At 34.2% G+C, this 24,610-nt stretch overlaps 2 protein-coding genes across 6 annotated transcripts in view; one reads left to right on the top strand and one right to left on the bottom strand.

The window, feature by feature from the left end:
• Window positions 1-16,711, bottom strand: part of LOC126812198 (synaptopodin 2-like protein) — a 36,024-nt gene extending 19,313 nt beyond the window's left edge. For 2 of the 5 annotated variants that reach the window (XM_056098703.1, XM_050538447.2), the window contains exons 1-2: window positions 4,639-4,794; window positions 4,138-4,368 (exon numbers count right to left, since the gene is read on the bottom strand). In XM_056098703.1, the coding sequence (XP_055954678.1) occupies window positions 4,138-4,236 (99 nt within the window). In that variant the 5' untranslated portion in view covers window positions 4,237-4,368; window positions 4,639-4,794. Of the gene's footprint in view, window positions 1-4,137; window positions 4,369-4,638; window positions 4,795-14,857; window positions 15,080-15,145; window positions 15,263-16,583 lie in introns of those variants that run through there. The other 3 variants (XM_050538450.1, XM_050538446.2, XM_050538448.2) reach the window with 3 other exon arrangements.
• An 887-nt stretch (window positions 16,712-17,598) lies between these two features.
• On the top strand, window positions 17,599-24,151 carry LOC126812197 (marginal zone B- and B1-cell-specific protein). Its single transcript, XM_050538445.2, has 4 exons — window positions 17,599-17,964; window positions 18,245-18,354; window positions 22,244-22,348; window positions 22,973-24,151. Exons 1-4 carry the CDS (start codon window positions 17,743-17,745, stop codon window positions 23,133-23,135), a joined length of 600 nt encoding a protein of 199 aa, XP_050394402.1. The 5' UTR covers window positions 17,599-17,742; the 3' UTR covers window positions 23,136-24,151.
• The last annotated feature ends 459 nt before the right edge of the window (window positions 24,152-24,610 follow it).

The raw sequence follows: 24,610 nt of genomic DNA on the forward strand, positions 1-24,610 counted from the left end.
ATCATACAGGTGGTCAGTTGTATCGTTAAACCCCCATTACAAAATAGCCACCAGTAAAATGAATACTACAGAACATGGCATCTGGTGTAAAGATTAGAACAGATTAAGAACGATATTATTATATCTCGTTGATTGACAACTTTCTTTAACAAATGTAGGGTCAAGCAATTGAGTTAATAAAGTCATTTAGCATGCTACAACAAAACCAAAATATTCTCTGTCCTACGATTCCCCTAATAGGGTCTTCATAATCTCAACTGGATGTCTTTCACTTTTTATTTCTAGAGTAATAGTTGACTATAGTTAGATAACGGTTCACAGCCCTATGTCAAACAGCGAATTTCGCACCAGGAACTATCATGACACTTAACGTTACTCAAAGTATTTGGTATTAGTTACGTTATTTTAAGGTGGGTTTTATTTACAAATGTGCTCTTGGCATTTGGAGAAATTCGAGAAAGAACATGCGTATCACTGTTTTGAGAATGGTGTCATAGTCATCGCTAAACAAAGCCGGGTGATTCACGTCGGCTGTGCTAAAGTCTTCCAATAGCCTCAGGTCACCACTAGGCTACTCGCAGGGCCGGTTTTTGGCACATTTGGAAAATTTCCCCAAATTGGGTCCCGCAGTTCACCAACTTAATATTTTTCCACGCAATCTGGCAGCGGGGCTGCCAGGTGGTGTATTAATCAATTACTTATTGTGAAGTAGTTGGCCTTAAATATGGAGGAATTTAGACCCAGTTAAAGTTATTCATATCCTGTAACTTCGGACCTCCCAAATTGGGCCCCGCATTTTCTTCAACCGTCCGTGTCTCCTCGAACCCGTAACAGGCGTATATTTAATTTCTAGGATGGAACAATCAAATCTCTTAGCAGGACACAGTACTTTTGGCTGTATTTTACGCCAGATAAGGAGTGGATTCACACAAACGGTAACCTTTATTTCTTTTTCTACGACTACGTGTGCAATGCGATGGGAAAATTTGTCTACTCTTCTTTTAATTCTAGTTACCAACTTATGCAGGGAACTGGTTATACCAAAAAAGCAAAATAATAAAAAAAAACCCAAAAAACCCATTATTGTCTGAAACTTGTGTCGATAATGTAACGGAATATAATCGTTGACTCCCCCGACCTATGCCGCGTGCCAAAATGCAGTATAAACATCAATAAAATAGCCTATATTCTTTTATCTTGCCAAACTGCATAATATAAGAATTACAGCATCGTAAAAGATGTAGTCGGAAAATTAACGTTCGCCTATCAATATATAACGTAGAACCTCGCTGTAACCTTAGCTATCGAAAATGAAATTCTTGTGGATGTAGCTGGCACCTGTATATAATATCCACTGATTTCTTTGACTAATACCTGAAATAACCTGCTGCCTGCTATATTAATGTCACTCAATATACTATATCTTACCATTTAACCAACCAGGCAAATAGAACATTATTTATTATATATTCAGTTATTCATGGACTTAAGCTCTTGGCATCGATGTGATGTACCATTAGTGATCTTATAACTTTTTGGCAATAGAACCTTGTGTATTTAAAAAAAAATGACTGAAAAGATATATTATATTCTACACATCATATTCACTGTACTGGGTAACAGTTTACGAATTTTGTCCTTTTTTTATGAAAATTAAAAATTTTGATATGTGGAATATGCATATCTATAACATACCCGTCTTCGTCGGTCTGTTTTTGTAGTATTTTGGATGCTATTGAAAGAATCTGGCTCGTGTTGGCAATATTAAGCCCACTAATTAGTACTTGTCTTTAACACATTGACGCTTATTCAATGTTTTGATTTTTAAAGATAGTTGAATTAATTAAATATATCAAAATTATCAAATGTCAGTCTGATCCTTGATCAAAATACAGCACAAAAGTTATAATTACACCCTAGGCTGATTCGCGACACAGCCAGGGTCTGCAATTAAAGGAGGCAAGTCCTTAAATCAATATCATCCAGTCTTCGACATTGCAAACACGACTTATCGGTCAATTTAAATCAACATTGATGTTGTTATCTTAACGTGAAAAGTTGGGCTCCTGATATTCAATATATAAGACAAAATGAAAATTTTAAAATTGTAACACGAATCGCGCCAGAATGCTTTTTGACTGTCATTTGTAATGAAGCGACTCAGTAAACGAGACTAAACATATCCCACAGGAGAATACTACCGGTGTAGACTGGAATAACCAGACGCCAAAGACTGCCATTCAATTTGGACTCTTCGTGTATTTCGCCGAACATAACTGATTAGAAATTACATTAAAAATAGGAACCATTGAATGTAAATGAATTTAGATACATGTACATTCATATTACATTATTATATGCGTTGCGACCCATCTGTGTCCATTTCTAGGTGCCAAAGAAAAGAGATTTAGCTCCTTTAAAGATGCCTTCCCGTGATTTGACGATATATTTGGACTAAAAACATATTTTCAAACTAATTAATCTATCAAAGGTTTGCCTCGAATCCCTCTCAAAACATTTTAATCGGAAGACAACTAATCTAGTCACTAGTTAAAATAGGGCACACGATTGTGGACTGAATGAGAACCTAGATAATGACCTTCATATTTTCAAATCTAAATTAGAATCTATCAGTCATCCGATGGAACCTGTGTGTGGCCCTCAGTGGTCTCCTAAATATGGTGGACCTGGGGCTTTGTCTCCAATTACTCCGATTTCAAACACGTTTACTACACATTTGATCTTGTCATTTAGAAAATTTGACAATTACGAAATCATCATCAGTAGACAGGACAATGGATGTTAATGCAGCAAGCGGATTTCAAGCCTGTGTGTGGGAGACATGCTGGCTCCTAAATGTGGAGCTGGCTCACTAACCAGAAGATCCAGGGATACATGTCGGTGATAACCAATAAAGTTCCTTGGTATTTTCCACCCTGGTTTCCTTGTGTCAGTGGTTTAAGGCGAAGGGTCGGGCAAGGACAAACGATCGGTCCTTCGGATGTGCTGTGTATTACCACTGACAGCACGTTATAGATCCCCAGACAGTAGGTTGTAGCGCAGCTGTTCGAGCAAAATTTCCCTTACAAATGAATGAAATGGGCCTTTACGTCCTACTGTTCTACACCGACAACAAAAATTCCAACAAGGGAACCCCAAGAGAACAGACCCCCCGCAATAGAACAAAACATTCGTCTCGAGGTCGGTGATTCCACTACTCGTGTGCTACTTCACGAGTCGAGAAATCCTCGCTTTCTGTGATATAACACAAACCACGAAAATCTACACAACACTAAAACCTAACGTACATCTTAGGAATGCGAACGGTTAACACATACTTTATTTTTCAGGTATTGAGTTATACATCAATCCAAGTAATAAAAAGATGTTGCCAAGTTGCATTGTGGGTCCCGAAAAATGAAGAATTCTTCAAGGTTAAAACAAAATAAAAATCTAAACAGAAATGAAATGGAGTTTAACGGCCTACTGTCTTGCTCCGACTGGGCTAATCTTTTATATCAAATTCTAACTATCAAGGCCTCTTTTACATACAAGCAAATGTGTACACGGGACCTCGGTTTTTCGTCCCATCCGTACGACGAAACGTTGTCCCTTGCCAGGCCCTTGTCCTGCACCACTGACAAGGCCCACAACAGGATCGAACACTGGGTGTCCAGATTAGCGAGTCAACGTCTTACGCACTGAGCCACCAAAAAGCATCATTTATACATTGATGATACGAAATATGATTTATAGTGTTAAACTGTGAGATAATACAGAAGAACTGCATAACAAAACACAGATATAACAAGCGATATGGTTTCGGGGTTTAACACTTTACATATTCGAGAGCGAAGAATGTTTCCAGCGGCTCTCCTTCGGGGATCCTTCACGTACATGTGGAACTCTGTCCTTCGTCCTTTGTCTCATTCAAAGTGGCACTACTACTTGTCACAACCGGCCAAGTGTGTGCATCCGCTGACAAAGGATAACTGGGCTTTAAACGTCCTTAAAAGTGTAGAAAGCTCAATTAGATAACCTTCCCACAGGGCAGAAGGTATAAAATGTACCTATACCATGAAACGATAAAAGATTTAACAAAAACTTCTATATAAAAATAGTAAAATATCGGCTTACCTTAGAAACCTTAAGAGGTGAGTGTCCTCCACCCTGAAGCCGAAATCCCCAGGGAGCACCTCCCGTCAGGGTTATATACTGTCTGTCTCCGCTGCCCATTGGGCCAGGTATTTATTCAATACACCTTGATTAAAATCACAGTCCAATTGGAATACTGTTTACTTCAAATTCATTACTCCGAACACATTGACTGCAAACAGCAATGTTCTTCTGAGCTGATGTCAACTGGCCCTGAAACAAAATCACTATAAATAATCAACGACAGTGTCGATCGCTTTGACATTCCTCTTGTAACAAAATTACTTTCAAATACTGAGATGCAATCAAGAGGTGATTAGATTCATCGTGGTATGTCGTTTAGATGAAAACTTTTGAGTTATGCTAAGCGAACATAACAGACGATGGTTGTAACGCGCAAATAAATTAGTTTAGAGATGGCGAACACGAGAAAATCTAGAACTGAAGCGGTAGAAAAGAAAGGAAAGAAATTCAACACTATACCTAATAATTCTCTCGAGTACAACCAAACATCGAAACATACAATTAGTATACAGCCATAAGTTTTCTGTTGGTTTTTGAAGGCTTGTCAACGGTAAAATGTATGTGTACTAGATCAATCTGATAAATGAGTGAAATTATCGTTTTAGATAAAAAGAAAATCTACAGAAGATATGGAAAGGAAACCATATCATCATGGTGCTATACAGTTGGCAACCACTTTCTCACAAACTTGTTTACCAAAAAATAAATCTTTGGCTTCGTTTTTGATGAGATTTACAGATTTCAGTGCAATGTTCATGGCCTCAGTAATGAGCATTTTCGTCTAAAAGTTATGAACGTTTTATCATCGGTGTATACATGTATTACGGCAATATAATCATTATTATTATTGTGCGATAAATGCGAACAAAATCCCCACTGTGTCTATTAGTATACCACAGAATAAAGGACGCGATAAATCCGTACTCAGCACATCGAACTACATGTACATTAAATTGATGAGAAAAATATGACAATAAAATTAATAACTTATATTTTCGAAAGACAGATTATTTTGACATAAATATAACTTTGATCGGATCATAAACACAAAACATAACAATCAGGCATGTTTTACATATTTTAAAAGGTATGCTGTTTTGATTTATTTTTTTTAAAAATAATGTATGTTGTGATTGTTAAAGCGTAATTTGCAGGAGATAATTTATATACTCTTACCTATATGCAGAAGTCTGTTATGAAAATAGGAAAAGCAAACAGTTAGTATCCGAGTAACATCACGTTTGAGAAATGATGGGATCCACATGGCTTTAAATTCTATTTTAATCAAAAGCATAGTAAATGTATTATCAGTAGGTATAAACAACTGACAGAATACATACATATAAATATACGGTTAACACAGATTAAATTCACGTTTTCTTCTGCCTTTAATATTTCACCGTCAACTGTATTATTTACATTTATTACTATTAATCATATAGGGGTGTCTTTAGTTTACACAGTGATTTGGGCAAACAACTTTGGAGTGCGTTAATGTCTTGTTGTATTCAACTATATCTTTTTTTAGTTTTTCATAACTTCTAATTTCTTAAACATGGTATTGCAAATCAGAGAAAATATACATTGCGATATTAATCACCCCGGTGGAAGCCTATAACATAAACATATTCACATGAAAATAAAGCTTTGTACAGGGAGGCAGCCAAGATGAGGGCATGTTGCTAAAGTTATAAGTCCCTTTCAAAAACTCTTAGACCTGGGCCCTGTTTCTCGAAATCTTGACTAAAGATAAAATCCAAATTTTAATAGATACTTCAATTTTGATTGGATAAGCACTAAAATCAATCTAATGTTATCCAATCAAATTACTAAAATTTGGATTTTATCTTAGTTAAAATTTCGTGAAACAGACCCCAGGAATGTGCAAGGTGTCGATGACATACTGAATACTTTGTGAAAAATCGACAGGATTCTGTTTTTATACTAACTGAACATTTTCATTAGCTTTTCATAAAAGATTTCGAAAGTCTCCAAATTTTGACCGGAGTGACTATTCATATGACCAGCCGAACAATCACATCAAGTTTGATAAAAAAAAAAAAACCTCACAAACTCTGACCTGTAGATTGATTACATGGTTTCGGTGCATGAATAGTATATTTTGTTAGGGAAGCGAATGAAATTCAATGCCTCATCAACACAATCCCTCGGTCATTTTACGACGAACATTATATTTATTTTCGTTATTTCGACGGTTGCTTGCACAATACGAGGTAGGATAATTTTCCCCCGACAGCTGCGTTTCCGCCTATAGTTCCGAAAAGAGTTTATTTACGTGCACGCCAATATGAACGCAGGGGTCCTTTCGGCTAATCCTTGTGCCATCAACGACAAGAAAACCTGGCCCCATGCCGGTATTCGAATCCGGAACATTCCAGTTGAGTATCCAGTTTTGTTACTGCTCGGCTATCATGCCCCATGTTTGCTTAAGTTGTCTCCTTATACTTATTAGGACCAGTCGAACAACCCCAGGACGGACTGTAAAATATGGGTGTATCAGTCAAGTGACTTTACATTAAATACTATTAGAAAAAATTGTGGCGAAAGTTATAATGTTTTGACTAACTGACCTCAATTTAATTGAAATCCCGTATTTTTCTCACCCTCCCCTTAATCAAATTTCATTATTATCTTAGTAGTAAAATAAATAGTACAATTGTTAAAATATATATAGTAGAGATATATAGGTTAAATAACCATGAGGTAAAATGGCTAATTTCTATAGTATATTTATATAGGTAGTCAGTACAATGATTGGTATTAGATAGTGATAAATAATCGGTTTGTCTGGGGATGTTACCTTTATTAGAATTCAAACCAATGGCACTACTACAGTAATGTTAACATCACTGACGTACTTGATAAAGGTCAATAGGTTATAAAACTTTCGCCAGAAATATAATACAGCCATTGATAATTCCTTTATCTTCTAAATGGCATTTACATGCAAATCGCCAGCATCAAAATGTTATGCTTAAAGATTCTATGTCTTGGATCTAAAGGCATTTCTCATAGACTTATAGTTCTCTTTGTGCGGCTACTGCGGAAATATTGCCAAGGCAGATTTCCACATTTTCCTACGTCAACATTAGAAAATCACTTTTATGAAATAAAAGGTCCAATACAATTTGCTCTATCTTCGATCGTAAAAATTGTTATCTGTGCACCATACAACCAACTTAAAATCTAATTTAACTTTCTGTTTCGCATAATGGCTTCAGTTTTGTTCTTTTTGTTTGTGTAACCAAAACAATGAGTTCAAGATAATTATGTATACACGATTGAAAGAACAACATAAATAACACCGGTTCATATCACACACAAGACTTATAATAGTAATATCTTCCTACAATACTGCTGATTCTGTAGAATTTTCATGTATTTGGCAGAATAACCAGTGTCGGTTTAACCTTGTGATAGTAACTAGGCGAGTAACACAAGTTAGATAAAACAGAAGATAAGTTTCAAACTTCAGGTACGAATCCTAGCTGGTCGTTTAGGGGCTATATGAGAACTCTTTAGCCAAAAGTGACGTATCCCCAGTCAATCGTATCAATGCTGAAGCTTTCGTTGCGATTTGAGGGTGACCTTCATATTTTCAAACCTAAATTAGAATCTCTCTGTCACCAAATGAATCGTCTGATTTTGCACTCAACCACTGTGACACCCCCCCCCCCTCCGATCCGGTAGTAAAATTAATATAGACTGGATTGGGATTTATTTCTGGATCAACTTTACGATTACATGCCTAAATTTTGAAAAATTAAACATTGGATAGTACAAAACCTACATGAGTATTTACCCCATCTGTTTCACCTAGGGTGTTATATATTTAATTATTTTTAAGAAGGTGGATCTCTTAATATAGGGCCAGGTGTTTACCAGGTGTTGAGACAGTTAAATAAGGTCTTGCATACAGTATATGATAGATGTATATACATGTTGTGCTATTTATTATAGAGCAACTATGGCGGAAATCATTTAGCATTATGGCGTATGTTGCCTTCCATGATACATGGGTACATGTTGCAATAAAATGGGTAATAAATCATTCGAGTTGGATACTATTTTCCATCAGTAATTTGCCATGCTTTATTATCGTGCATGTTTTAAATCATTTTTCAGCATAACGATAAAATCTATAACTTTCCCATGAAAATGGCTTTCAGTCATTATAACAAATTAGAGTCGGAGCAGTAGCACGTTTCATCTCATTTCATTTCATTTCATTATAAAATTAGACATGGTGCATGGGTAGCTCGGTTCATTTTTGATCAATAAAGTATCATTTTAAACGCAAAAATTTCAGAATAATTTGTATATCGCTATGATTTTTATGGCAGTTAAACAATAAAAATAGTGAAGGTTGAAATTACACATGATTGGTAAATCACACATAAATTAGTCGTTTAAAGGAGAACCCGTAAAAAATAGGATTGTTTATCAATGTTTTAACTTAAAGTTTTAATTTTAGATTGGGTAATACGACTATATTTTAAATACATTGGCAAAACACCATAGCATATTGATGTTGAAATGTTAAAATAGTATATACAATACAACGAGTACAAAGTTACACACTATAAAGCAAACTTGAAAATTGACAAGTAGAATATTTAGGAAGTTTAAAAACTAACTTATCAGGCATCTCTCAGTCCATGCTACAAGTATAAATTTATATTTCGATGGTCTAAAAAAAAATTAAGAATTAACAAATTGTACTGAACCGTGTGGGGTGGATTCGACAATCTAGAAACATCAATTGTCTTTTTTGATAATAATATTTATGACTCAAAATATTCCAGGTAACCTTCTCGGGTCTCACTTGTAAATTGTTGATATTATATCTATAGTGGTTAGTTTTGTGTTTAAAGTTGAGGGGGCGAGAATGACTGCCAGATAGCTTCGCAATAAAGTATATCGAGAGATATGTCAGAGTGGTATTATTTTTGGTTGGCGCCCAGCCTTCAGGAGAATGAAAATAGTTTCTATTTTATTTTCTCCTCGTTGGTAAAGCAAGATATCTACACAACTAGTCATCCTGTTTTATACTGAACATCTGGTATTAAAGCATCTGTATTTCCCAAATTGATTTATTGATCGGCTTTATTAAGATTACATAATAATCAACTTGTAGCCATTTATCAAGAACTGTACTAGAATTAATCAGCAATACCCTTGCTTTACATCATGATGAAAAATCTATTCTTAGAAGAATACAAATAGTTCCCAGTTTAAATCAATTAGTTGCCGGGGCGGATACAAATATCAGACGTATACAGATAAAACATGGATTACCACATACAAACAATACGCCCACAGACAGATAATACGCCCACGTTCAGATAAAAAGCTCACACACAGATAATACGCCTTTTGTCTGCGATATCACCACGGTGGAAGCGGACGTAAAATACAACTAACTAACAACAACATAATACGCCTATATACAGATATAATACGCCCGTCAACATAAAGTCGTCGCTTTACCATCCAAAAAGGTTTAAAACCAAAAGATTTTCCTTATTGGACTAAACGCTAGATTTGTTCAGTGAAATAGAGAAATGTAAGGAAATGATCTGAAATGAGGTTTCACGACCTACAGTTCTGCGATGAAGGACATTTTCCTCGGATCAATTTTTGAATTCCCATTTTATGGGTGTAAAAACTAAATAATCTCGTTGCTTGCATACCTAACACTACACTAGGATTAATAAATCGAAAAAGGAAAATCCATTGAGTGATTGATACGACATGAAAGTTCTTTATTTTCGAAAGACACTTATATTCGTTTTTATCCACAGGATGATATAAAATCACATAACACATGGTAGAGGTTAGAATAGATAAGATATAAGAAAAAAACATAAACCATATCTACTTTATATCAATATAGATAAGGTAATCGAACACACCCAAATATATCATATAATAAAAAAAACTATATACACAGATATGTAAAGTAAACATGCAATACCGATGAAACATCAGACATGTTTTAGCTTTAAAACTATGTCAATTATGCTATGTGAACGTCCCAACTAAACAGAAGTGTTTTCATGGGTTCAACCAACACCCGTCACCTCCAATATAGCTATTTGTAGGGAAAGTTGATTACAGAAACGAAAGCTACCTGATAGAGGTAACCTCGGTGCAATTACCACCAGGTTATGCGATGGTCAGATGGATTAATTACAAACATACAACAATAGTTGATGTTTGTATGAACTTCCGAGATAAACGGGATGTGGTACCGGGTGTTCTACAGATGCATATAAATAATAGCAAAAGTAAAAGTTTCGATTGTACGTTTACAAGTGTCCGATACAAATAGAAATACCCGTAGTCGAAAACACTTAGGTTGATTCATTAAACAGTTAGAGCACCCTTCATCAGACAACGCAAAACTAAGCAACTAAACAACAAAGCAAAGACAAGAAAAACTACAGAACAAACGATTGTGTAAAAAAAAAAGATAGAATTAAATTTATTTTACGAAAACGCCGGTGGTTGGGGTGGGATGCGTCATGGCGGTGCGGTGGGTGTTGAGATCATCAGTAAGGTTACAGAACAGTATCTATTATGGTAATGGCATGATCTATATTATATTGTTTTCAGTAAAGAGATGATATTGTAACCATTTTGTACTAAGAGAAAAATAGACTAGGATGAGTAATTTTTATTTATAAGTATTCGGTGTGAATCACCGCTAAACTAAGAAACCATTTTCAATTGTTATGTTTATCCACCTATATTACGTCATTCATTCTGTAATCAAAATATCATGAAAAATAGGAAGTATAAAGTATAAGATAAACACAGTTATTGGCATACACATTTTACTAGATCGACATCCTTATAATTTGACCAGTCTTCATTAGCCCAGTTTAGGAGCAGAACAGTAGGACGTTAAACCCCATTTCATTTCATTTCATTTATAATTTGACAAAAATAATGCACATACGCTTATTATGTTTTAAAGGGGTTTTATTTTCAGCACAGGGATGCAGAAGGTTCCATTAATGATCAATATTTTGGTTCCTAATGACGATTTCCAATGGGAAACCAACACGCGAAATATGATGGGTTGTCAATGGAATTTAAAACTTCAAACGTCCTGAAAACTGCAAACCTTTGTCGGGAGCTTCGCTTCCTAGGCCCTGAAAGGATATTTTTTACAGATAGCTAGGGATAGAATTGCAAAACAATTAAGTACAAAACAGGTTCAAAATCGGGGGTTTATTGGCTAAAAAATGATAAAATATCTGGTTTTATAGTAAGCTGTGCAAAGGTGTCGACAGCGCAAAATATGAGTACCGCCTAAAACTGCAATATTTGCTTGAGGTCTCCCCTTCCCCAGACATGAAAGGATGCTTCTACTTATAGTTTGGGGTAGAATTGTTGATAAAACCTCACAATTTTTCAAGGTGGGCTCACAACGCTCCACAAACCTCAACTGGCTTACTGGCGACCTTCCCCACCCCCTTTTTTTTCGTTGCCACCGCCCCACCACAACTACATATTGATTTCCATGAGCTAAAAAAGTGAATACACATAATTAGAACATTCATTCCTGTGAATAATTAGTTAAACGACATATTCTTAACAAATATATGTGACTTTAGACATGTAACATTTTTATTGTGCGCATCGAAATAACATTGATATAAAAATTGTTATAAATCATCTTTATAACAATATTGTGTATATGGAAATTATCAATAGTTTTATTTTCAGATATCGTTCGTTCGTTCGTTCTTGGTGTTTAACGTCTGCTTCCACATAAGATTCAGATATCGTATTGTTTTATTTCTTTTATAATAACTAATATCCACCTATAAACGATTGAATATACATGTACAGACTAAATAATACACACAGGGTACAATCGTATATAACTTTACGGAATATACATAGAACTCAGACCAATATACAACCTGATACACATCCAAAACATAATACTTTTTAACCTTAGCGCTTACAAATATATAACTTTACGGAATATACATAGAACTCAGACCAATATACAACCTAATACACATCCAAAACATAATACTTTTTAACCTTAGCGCCTACAAATAACTCTGATAACACCCCAATATACAACCTAATACACATCCAAAACATAATACTTTTTAACCTTAGCGCCTACAAATAACTCTGATAACACCCTAATACACGCCAAACACACAACATGATGACGACACATACTCGAATCGTTACAGTTACACCCTAACAAACATAATATAATTGATATACATATCGTTACCCTAACACATAACGTAATGAATACACATCTCATTACACACTAGATGATCACGTGGCTAAGTGGGTAAGACGCTAGCTCGCTAGCCTGGAGGTCGGGTGTTCGATCCCTGCATTGGCCGAGAAAGTTCATCCAGATTTTCCGGCGTGGTTCTCCCTTGTCAGTGATGCAGGACGGAGGGACTGACAAGGAAAGCTGTCTAGTCGTTCGGATGGGACGAAAAACCGAGGTCCCGTGTACACATTGGCGTGCACGTAAAAGATCCCTTGGCAGTTGGAATTCGATACAAGAGTAGGCCGTGCCGCTGTCCGGGCAAAATTTCCTTCATAGCACACTGTATGGCGTATGCCCGTCTTCATTAGCCCAGGTTAGGAGCAGAACAGTAGGACGTTAAACTGCATTTCATTTCATTTCATTACACACTTACACATATAACGTAATGAATACACACAAACATCGTTACATCCTAACATATACCATTATCAATACACATAAAACTATATAGCTTGCAACATTCCCATTAGAATCTCAGAATAATATGATCTGGTACACAAACTTCAAAATATACAGATGGATGACCTGTATATATGATTATTTTCATACATAAGTGATATCCCTATTCGGTTGAACCCCTGAACTTCTATTGAATAAATATCTGTCTGGTCATCGTTTTTAGAACATGTGGTTTGAATAAATTTAAAATGGTAAAGGGTATTTATATAATAAACGTGTTTAACACGTGAACAAAGGCAACAAGATTTGTATTTCAACAGGTGGATGATAGGCTTAACAGATATTATAGGTATTCATCTCAAGTATGCCCTTGCTCACCATGATATATAGGATGTTTGGTACAAAAAGAACCTCTATTTTGAGAAAGAAAAAAAACAGCCAAGAAAACGATGACTTGGCGAATACAAATCACTACTAGCTAAAAGAATGTTTTAATCTTATGATGATGGATATAGTTCATATTGGTTTCCTGCAATCCGTCATAACCAAATGTTTTTCACGGAAGAAGACAATGTGAGATAGAGTATGGTGTTCAGCAAGAATGGGCGCTGTATCCGGCACTGTTCACGCTGTCCGTCATATCCAAAATGTTACCGTGAGGAATGACGCAAGGATCTATAACCTGGCCGGTACTTTTGACGATGTACGCTGGTGATTTTGGTCAACTCTACAAAGTTGATCAAAACAATGTGTCTTTAAAACTCCGACCACAATGACAATCGTCTATAAACAATAAATGAATTGTGTATTATTTTTTAATCATTAAGTCGTCCATTTTATTTTATCTTATATAGATATTATTTTGCATATTGGCAGGATGAATTAATGTAGCTTAAATTTTCAGGAGCAATTGATACCCCTAATTTGGACAGTTTTAAGTTCAACACATGCCTTCCTGGCAAATGTTATTCGGATTTTTCACGATTTGGTCTGTTTTTGTACTTCTAATGGGATGGAAAGTATTGTATAATTATTACATCATTGCATTCAAATTGAAAACAACATTTGTAGCATTAAAATTGAAAACATTTATAGCATTAAAATTCCACACGGTTCAAAGAAGTAATTTGTATTAATAACATTCTTACAATATGTAGATATATGACATTAATGACGATAAGGTTAGTATTTATGATTGATAGAATCAAGACACACTATAACCTATGGTGTGTTATCAGACAAACATTAACGGTCAATTTACTGATTAATTTCTCTTACCCAAAGCACGTGTAGTATGCTGGCATGGGGTGATGTAGTTCTATGTGATTAATCTGGCCCTGAGCTCCATTGATAGTTAGCTAAGATTTTTATTCATTTAATTAAGACAATTAGAAGTTTTAAGAAAATTTAACTGTTTCCCTATATAAAGTATATTAAATAATACCTTTAGAAGATTTAAGAAAATTTAAATGTTTCCCTATATAAAGTATATTGAATAATACGTTTATTAACAGCAAGAGATATCTTTCATTCTCCCGCTATATACATGTATATATAGATACGGACCTTGTGCTTATCATGTGTTATTTTGTACTAAAAGTTCTTTCAGTAGTCTGGCAGCTATTTTTACACACAATATATAACGTGGTTTGTTCAACTTTAGATTTAGGCAATTCGTATCAAAATGACTGCCAATTCCAATTTTACATAGAACAAATTACAAAAATCATTATAAAAAGACATAAGATTTTGTAGTTTAAGATGTGCCATTAGAAGATTATTTATGGATTGACAATATCATGAAACCTTGACATGATGTTGAGATCTAGACAACAAGATTATACTGAAGGTCAAAACATACACCTCTAAAAAAAACAAATACCAATACGACAAAGTGAGATTCGATGATTTTATAGTTAAAACTGATATAATATTTACCTTGAACAACTTTAACACACAACCGTCTGCTATCTGTAGATGTGTAAACTATTGAAAGGTAGTCCAGAAGTTGTTCTCTATTGACAAAGTAAACTTATCCTGAAGAACTTAGTTCTTCGTATGCTTAATTAAATTTTCAAGTGATAATGCAAAACAGATTCGCATAAAGGTTGTTGTACGCGATTTTTCAAGGAGAGTGTTAAAAAGATGGTACTAGCGGAGAACAGCATGCAAGCACAGACGTGAAATTTGTAAACAGATTTAATGTCTATGTTATATATAGCTTACCTTGATGGTATAACAGAGAAACCCCGTCTCTACCTAATACTGGCTTACTGATGGAAAGCTCCCAAACGAAATGCCTGTCGGGATATGAGGCGATGCCGAGATTGAAATGTGATGAGCATGAAAAGGTCGTTAGTATAGGTCATTCTACCCCCTTCACCAGCTGTTAAGATTAAGGATATTCTGTCTGAAGAAATTTCTATATGATTTATATATTTGATTCGTGCATGCCATTTACACTTAATGTTATATGATAATCTAATCGATTAAACAGTTCAAGATTTTGTTATTGCTTTCATATATTTTTCGGATTATTTTACATAATTGGAATTTGAATTTTTTTCTGATATTGCAGTGGTGTACTTTGATTAGTTCAAGTGGTCCTACTTAAAAATGTAATCGACGCCTCAAATTCCTTCTCTTCCCAACGACTACCATAGAAGAATATGTCCTGTATAGACTTGGACGTTTTAAATGCCGCTGCCCTGGCAAAGGGTTGGACATCATTAATGTTCGGGTGGATAATATTCCATCCTGGTGTATGCAAAAATATAATTAAAAAAGAAATGAATACCGCATAACTTTATTAACACTGGTCTTGTTTCAGGTATTTGCCTATTGGGGACACGCCTATATAATATTCAATTCATCTTTATCATAGCACTGATATAAAGCTACAGTTGATCATACACTACAAGGGAATATGAAAATGGCTGTCTGCCAAACTCTTGTTTTATATAAAACATATTAATAATTAGAAGATATAAATGTGTCTGGTTTTATTTCAGATTTAATTTACCTTCGACTATAATGAAGGGATTTAATAGTCAATGAATGCAATCCGTGGCTAAAGAATATCTAACATGAATACCCCCTTCAGTCCGAAAGGTTCACATCCTATATACATGTATATAACAGTCCTACTCATCTACGTTCTGTTTTGACGGGTGTTAAATGTTGCCTAATAACGTGCAATTTCCGAAGGAAAGGTATGGGGTGTTTACCGTTTACACAATACTTCAATGATCATTTGGGACTAGTATGAGCTTAATTTCATTTCCCATCGTCAAGTATTCAATATTTAGGAGGAGTATCTAGCCCAAACAGCGACATATTTGATATTATTCTTCGATTCAAAATATCCCAGGAATAATCAACGCTTTCCTTGCGATACCCGCAGTTGGACGATTTCAAAACCTAGTCAATGTTAGTCCGCTTGACTATACCTAGTAAATCTCATTTTAAATATACAGGTGTTATTCATTTCATGTATGAAAATCATAATAAAACTATTCCAAATATAAAATGAATATTAAAATTTCAAACTTTCATTATTTATTCGTTTTGTTTTTTTGTTTTTGTTTTTTGTTTTTTTGTGTGTGTGAAATGCTGCATTAGAAAAAAATAACATACAGAACGCAATATAGATATTAATACATACCCTTGCTAAAGCTTTTGTATACTGTATGCAGTTACTGCGTTTGTTAGTGTTAAGGTTACTCCAAGACCAGATACAAGATAAGAAATGAAACTCACTCTGTCTGTGGTATGTAATAGGGTCGACTGATGTATGTAAAATGATAGGGCTGTATAATTGTATATTATGCAAGTCATGTTTCTTGCTTGTATGTTTTCGAGAATTCTCTACTGACTGTTTCCCGACTTTTTGTTATTGCGTTGGTCTTTATTCCCACATGTTCTCCAACTTTGATTAGAAAGTATACCGCTAATGCTATGTAAAGTTTCTGGTCTTCCAATATTACTGGCGCATGACGGCGGACTTGACAATGAAAAGTGTACAATCGTTCGGATGGCGCGGAAAAAATGGGTGCCTTGAAAGTATACCATTAAAGATCCCTAGCAGTTCAAAATCGAAAAAAGAGTAGGCCATAGCTCCGTTGCCCCATGCCAGATTTATCTTTTGGAAACATATTATCGAAGCTTACATCTGTCTGATGTACCGTATTTCTTTTAAAAAAAAAAAAAAAGTCCATAACGGGGGTGGGAATTAATTTGACATTCAATTTAAAAAAAAATGGACTTTGTATCAATGTCTGAGCAGAAGGGGCATAATAGGCATAGTGGCGTAAAAACGACGTGGTCGAGCCCTCAGACACAAACGAAATTGTAATGATTTGGGGTGAAAATAACGTCCGGGATGGCTCCGCCAGTTGAAGTCAAATTTTGCCGCAATACAAACAATCTAAATGACAAAATGTGTGTGGGTTTGCACTGTTATGACATTATTTTATTTTCCATAATTCCATCCCATTCTTTGTATTTTCCGTAAATCGTAGTTCCATGTATTAGAAGGTAGCTTTGTATTGTTTGTTTATCCTAACAATCACAGATCTATTCATAGATAATACCGTACAGTATTATAATTGGCTACTGCTTGCTAAATTATTTGAATCGCGTGCTTCATCGGAAGTAGCAGGTGTGTTGCGCATGCTCTGTGAAGTTACGTGTCTACTTGCTATTTGCCGGGAATTTTATTGTCAAGCTTATGAATATGATTGCTTTATTAACAATTAATAATTGACTTCATATAGCCCATAAACTGCACAGCGACAGTGATTGATTGACCTATCCGTCCGTTGATGATGGAGTATACTCTGAAAACAATCCTGGTCGTTATTGCGGCGTATATTGAGACAACGAACTATGTAAATTGTGATGAAAAAATTTCAGGCGTTAACCAGAATCCAGATGGTAGTGGAAGCATCAAATTTACACCCCCAAAACTAGATGATGAAGAAATGAACAGTATTTATATGCCAGATAAATTAAAATGCGATGGATGTACAATTATAGCTTATATGGTATTATTTTCATTATTGTTACGCTCACAATTTTCCACCACTGGCACTTGGTACTGGCTGCAAGTTGGTGTCATGTCATAGATCATCTGAATATCTAAATCTGAATTACTACGTCTCCTAATATTGCATAGGCTTATTCAAGCGCAACCCAGATTTAAAAAAACACTTGATAATGTATGTGCTACAGTGATGCCTTTATACTTATTATGTAAGTGAATTATAATGGTAAAATCTATATAAATATATTGAAGAATTTCTTTTTTTTTTTTTTTTTTTTCAGTTGAATAAAAGATTTGATAAAGCTCACAGAAGTAGAAAATCTTTGAAATATTTACCAGAGACTGAAGTATTAGATATTTTTGAAAATGTTTGTTCAGACGAGTTTAAATCGTAAGTTTGCTTTTTTGTTTTTAGGTAGAATCAACTATTTAAAGTTATTCAAAAATTTCATTATTCAAGGTATGGTATCAAATTTCCAGGAAACTTTTAAAGTATGGTGCGGTAGCTAAGTCTTTAACTCATTATCCACCAAAGTCTTCGACATTAAAAAACAAATTATTTGTCAATTTAAATCAACATTGATGTTATGATCTTACCTGGAAAAGATATTCTGATATTCAATATTTAAAACAAAATAAACATTTTACCATTTACTCAATATCCTCAAAAGTCTTCGATATTGAAAACACAAATATTTGTCAAATTAAATCAACATTGATGTTGTGATCTTACCGGGAAAAAATGGGCTTCTGATATCCTATATTTAAGACAAAATAAACATTTTACCAATGGTACACGAATCATGTACCATAATACGTTTCAGTGCCATTTGTAACAAGAGACTCAAAGAACAAAGCTAGACATATTCCATGAGTCATGTCCACTCGGCAAACCTCAGCAGACTCCAGTACCTTACCCTACATTTAGCCACGGCTGTATGATGAAGTCCACCATTGGAACTACTTTAAAGTTTCTGGGTTACCAACGGCATCGCCCACAATGACACCTTTGAACAATGTTTTATCATACAAAGATTTCAAAGTCTGAAGCTGTTTTTCTTTCAAGTTTATCCGATTTTCTTTAAACAAGGACAACTTTGCACTGAAAATTCTACACACTCTTCGAACAACGCAATTTTGAGAAATTCTTTCTAAAAGCGGCAAGTTTTCCTAATAAGTAAGCCGGTGCCTCATCACAATTGTGTAGGTGTAAGTACATATAACTTACTGTCACACAGCTGAGGCTAGATGAAGTGTACCGGAATCTGCTGAGGTTTGCCGAGTGGAGTCATGTCAATTGGTAACGTCATATTCTTATCTGGAGAGCATTGCAATACTATTGGTATAGACTGGAATAACCAGACACTAAAGATTGGCATTCGATTGAGACTTCTGGCATATTTCGCCGAACATAACTGATTTGAAATTAGAGTAAAAACAGAAACAATTGAATGTAAATCAGTTTATATACATTCATAGTACATTGTTATATGTGTTGCGACCCATTTCTGTCAGTTTCTAGGTCCCAAATATTAGTGATTTAGCTCCTTTAAATTAGTCTCCAAGATTAAATGCTGTGTTTATTAAATTACCATTATACTAGGTTAATTAGTCACAGCATATTCCACAGGCTGACACAGGTGAATGATCTCCATTTTTCCAACATCCATAATAATGCCATAATCATTAATTGTCAATTTTATCATTAAATACTGCAAACAAAAAATACAAAATGAATAACAATATTAACTTACTTGTAGAAAACTGGGCCCTGTTTCACGAAATTTTAACTAAAGATAAAATCCAAATTTTAGTAGATACTTTAATTTTGATTGGCTAAGCACTAAAATCAATCTAATATTATCCAATCAAATTACTAAAATTTGGATTTTATCTTAGTTAAAATTTCGTGAAACAGGTCCCTGGTTATTATGAACTTATTTTAAAATTTATAAGTTCTCTTTTTCATATACCGGTATTTAGATTTTAGTTTGTTAAATTGAAATTATATAAAATATTTTAGTTTAATAATGGTGACAGCTTGTGGTACTACAGTACTGCCATCAGTAGGATCTCCCCCCAAAATATTGATTTAAAATGTGAAATTAGGATTCTAAAAGAAAACCCATCTAAATATAAATAGTAACATTTTAAATATCATCTGTAATTTTATAAAGGAATGTTGGACTTCTAGGTTTACAACTAAATCAAGACTTTCTTCTTCTTTCTAGGCCATAAACACTGTCTTGCAATATTTGTTTTTGTGGTTATATGATGATGGAGTGAGGGGGGGGGGGGCTATTTTCTGATTACATTTTTGAGAAACATAAAAGAAAGGTATCTGTATATTATGTATTTTAAATATTAAAAGATAAAATTAAATAAAATTAAAGAATCCTCGCCAAACAGAACCAGCAACAGACTTGTAGATTTAAAAGATCTTTATATCAATCCAACGTTTCGGGTGCAATACCCTTTTTCAAGAATGATTTTTTGTGAATCCTGTGACGCCTTATATACAAACAAACGAGATGACGTCACAGGATTTTTAAATTTATTAATGTACAATGATTGGTTTGAAAGAAAAGAATCGTTAAAATTAAGGATTGTTAAAAACGAGGATCGTTAAATTTATTTGTATGTACAAAAAGGATTTTTAAAAATTAAATTAAAGATTGTTAAATAAGTAAAATTATTAATATAATTATAAAAATAAGTAAAGATTTAATATTTTAAAATAACAAAGAATAGGTCGATTATCGCGGATTTAAATAAAATAATTATCATTGATGTCTTCTAGGATGGCTGTGGCTACGGCTGTTTCTTCTTCTTTTTCTTTGCTGTTGTTGTTGGATGGAACTAAGAATGTTTATAGATTGATGATAATTATGGAGCGATTTAAAATGAATAGTAGATGATGTACTCCAGGATGGCTGAGGCGGTGGTTGTTTCATCTTCTTCTGTATTGATACGTATAGTCTCGGTCATCCGGAACCTCCTAGTCTTCAAACGTGCAGAGGAGGAATAAAAGACTAGAATACGTAAGGGGTTTGCTACGATCGGACTGAAGGTTGTGTGATTAGCGGAGTATAGAGTTAAAAGGAGTAATTACGTAGCTTGGTGGTTCAATTCTTTTGGATCGTGAAATCGGTGATAATGATGAGTGGTGGATCATATTCAGGTTAAATAGATGGGTTGTTGGTCACCTCTATGAAATATAGTTTCTGTAGTTAGAGGGCCACGGGAGAAGGATATACTAAGTGAAGATAAGGTAGTTGAGGCTTAAAGGCGAGGTTGTACGAAAAACAGTTTATCTAGAATCTAGCGTATAAAATGAATGCTGTAGAATTAGGGTGTCGATTAGGTTTTAATTAGATATTCCTCGATCTGGTACGTATTGGTGATATTTATTCTTCTTCGGGAGGAAAATAGGTTTTCTAAATAAAATCCAAGTGTGTGTTGATTCATCTTCCTTTCAATAATTGGTGAGGATTCTAGTTAGTACTTTTCAGAATTCTTGATGTGCGTCTTTCCAGAGTATAAGTTGTTTGGAGGGAAAAGTCGGAGTAAATTTATTCTGGCTTAATCCAAGTAGGTTTTTCTTTTTTTCCAATAGTTGGATAGGATTCTCGTGAGTGCTTTTCCGAAATCTTGATGTGCGGCTTCCCAAAGTATAAGATATTTGGAGGGAAAAGTAGGAGTCTGTGGAGTTAGTTTATTGTGGCTCAAACCCTTAGGTATGAAGCGATTGGTGATACATTTCTCTAAATATTAAATGTGTTGTTCGCATTTGAATAGACCCGTTCGAATTTTGCGGTAAGTTTTGAGGTACGGGATAGCGTTTTCTGGAAGACGTTTGTTGTTGAAATTAGTGGTTAAGACGAAAATATCTGGTTCATCAGCTGTTTTTCTCTTTTTGTTGAAGTTGTCCATTAGCAGTACTAAATAGATGGAAGGCGGCTAAAAAAGCTCAAAATTTCCTAGACGTGTGGATCTAAAAAAGATGCTCACCGTGCCTGGAGAGAGTAAACTGGAAAACGAGGAGGGGTACGGCAACACTCCCTTAAATAAGTAGAAAAGCTGTTCTGTTTGGCGGGGATTCTTTAATTTTATCTATTCTACTACTCCGCCCCGCCGGCATCATTTTTTGATCCAGATCCTACGCAGATGTACCAGCCTGTCCAGCTTTTCTACTTATTTAAGGGAGTGTTGCCGTACCCCTCCTCGTTTTCCTATTTTAAATATTAATTGTAATTTTATGATGTTATTATGTGTTGTAGATGTGGAGTAAAGGAGGTCAATGGAAGGGTCAGATTGACAGGACCTGGTTTAGAAACTGAAAATGTTCCAGGTGTAATGCAAGGAGGGGGTCTTTGGCCAAGGAGGTAAATATGACAAAATACAAAATATGGTCTAATGGCCATGAATTTGTAATTTATTTAAATATTCTATTTCAAATTTGGGTGTCAACGTTTGAAACAAATTGAAAATAAATGTATAAAATTACTGAGTGTTAGTTATATCGATTCTAAAATATTAATATTTACGAATAATGATGAAGCAATTTAGGAATCAATGCATGCTAATGTAGAACTTAAGGTAAAGTAAGATTGTTACACGGTACCTAAGTCCTTGATTTATATTATTTATATAAGTTAAATTTATCTTTACACCAAATAACAAGAAATACAGCAACAGTTCATATTTCTAGTGTTCACCTTTCTTACATTTCTATGATTGTGTTTCTCTGAGGCTATGTATACCAGAAGTTTAAATTAACACTGACATATAGTGTGACATCGCATTATAACAACCTTTTCAGTAGCAATGAAAGCAGTAACAAAAGCAGTTTGATACAGTCTAACAACTGATTCGTTAATCAGTTCCATCAATGTTAGCATCCTTGAAAAAGAGTTTAATTGTAAAAAATTTCCTACCAAACTCCTAATATTGTATAGTGGTTCGATAGTCTCACTGGTTTAATTATATGGATGTCATTATTTTTTCAGATTACAAAATATGTGCAATTTTATAGTTGACCAAATGGATGAATATGATGTATATCAGTTGTATTTAGATAAAAGTATACCATTTAAAGATTCATTATGTGCAGGAAGTTCTCCTCTAAACTATTGTAGTAAAAACAAAAAGAATCAAAAAACAGAATTATGATCATATCAATATTTTACCAAATGATTGTTTTATAGAGTATATTGTTTTATTGCTTTGTATTTGTTTAAATTTGTCTTATATGTAAACTGTTTGTCAGTTTTTATCTAAATATCTATATTTATACCTAAAGCACTGCATATTTGTAAAGGTAGTAGTATGTTGACATAACATGATTTTAAAACTCAAAGCATCAATGACAAATATGTAATTACAAAGCTCAACATTCCAATAAATGAATCTACTGTGTTTTGTTGGTCAGAAACAGGTACAAAAATCATTCAAATGCACTGGCCAGTAGTGGTTAAGGCCAGTACTCAATAATGAATATTTCTTATCAGAAACAATCTGTCAACCAAAACCATCAATGCACACCATAACAATTTCTTGCTGCAGATTTCTAGTCACAGACGTTACCAAGCTGTTGGTATGTCCTACTGGAGAATTCCAAACCTTGGCATGTTGATATATTTAAGTAGTCAGTAACTCATACAATGATTGGGTTATACAAACCTAAACATAGTGGCCACAATCAACGACGTAAACAAACAAATCTTCATTACAAAAATTTGCATTTGGAAATAGAATTTATCAACCCCAATGCTTTGTCGACAACAATGCTTTGTCTACTGGTAGCGCACATATAACCTTTCAGGGGAAATCTGTTGGCTGTATAATGCACCGCAGATAAATGATTATTTGTTGGTGATGAAGAAATATTAAATCAAATGTGTATATGACTTTAAAAATCTAAATTTTGTCAAATGATATCAGATGCTTTCATAACAAATATTTGCCTTAATAGGATATTTTTAATGTGATATTTATATATAAAACTGACAATTTTAAACATTTTCAATATAGTAACACACACAGTGAATTTGACTTGTGTATTGTAATAAAGTCAATTTGACTTATGTATGTAGTGCAACATTGTTTTGTTATAAAACTGTTTTTGCATAATATTGTTATTCAATCATGTGGATTATAAATTTGAATAAAAACTATGTCTTAACCAATTACTTGTATGTTCACTTTAAAGGGTAATGTTGCTGTCAAACAGTTTTAGATATGTGATAGAACTTATTTTAAAAATACATTCCAAAAATAATTTTAACATAGATGTCTTTGCAACAGTGTCGCTTTATAAAATACAAAGCCATTTATGTTGTCATTATGATGATACACCACATTACAAAATTCAAAGGTTCTATTTAAAGTAGTTAAGTCTCTAACTCAATATCGTCCAAAGTCTTTGACATTGAAAACACAAATTATTTGTCAATTTAAATCAACATTGATGTTGTGATCTTACCGGGAAAAGATGGGCTTCTGATATCCAATATTTAAGACAAAATAAACATTTTATCATTGGTACACGAATCGTGTAACACAAATGTTTAACAAGGAACTCAATGAACGAGGCTAGACACTAGACATATTTCCACAAGTCATGTCAAACGGTGACGCCATATTCT

This window comes from Patella vulgata, chromosome 2 (assembly GCF_932274485.2).
Source record: "Patella vulgata chromosome 2, xgPatVulg1.2, whole genome shotgun sequence".
NCBI classification, from domain to species: Eukaryota; Metazoa; Mollusca; class Gastropoda; family Patellidae; genus Patella; species Patella vulgata.

What these genes read in the sequence shown, in the direction of transcription:
- LOC126812197 (XM_050538445.2), top strand. Translation starts at nt 17,743, where the DNA reads ATGATGGAGTATACTCTGAAAACAATCCTGGTCGTTATTGCGGCGTAT. An exon ending in TGTTCAGACGAGTTTAAATC is followed by an intron (nt 18,355 to 22,243) that starts GTAAGTTTGCTT and finishes TATGTGTTGTAG; the next exon opens with ATGTGGAGTAAAGGAGGTCA. An exon ending in GGGGGTCTTTGGCCAAGGAG is followed by an intron (nt 22,349 to 22,972) that starts GTAAATATGACA and finishes TTATTTTTTCAG; the next exon opens with ATTACAAAATATGTGCAATT.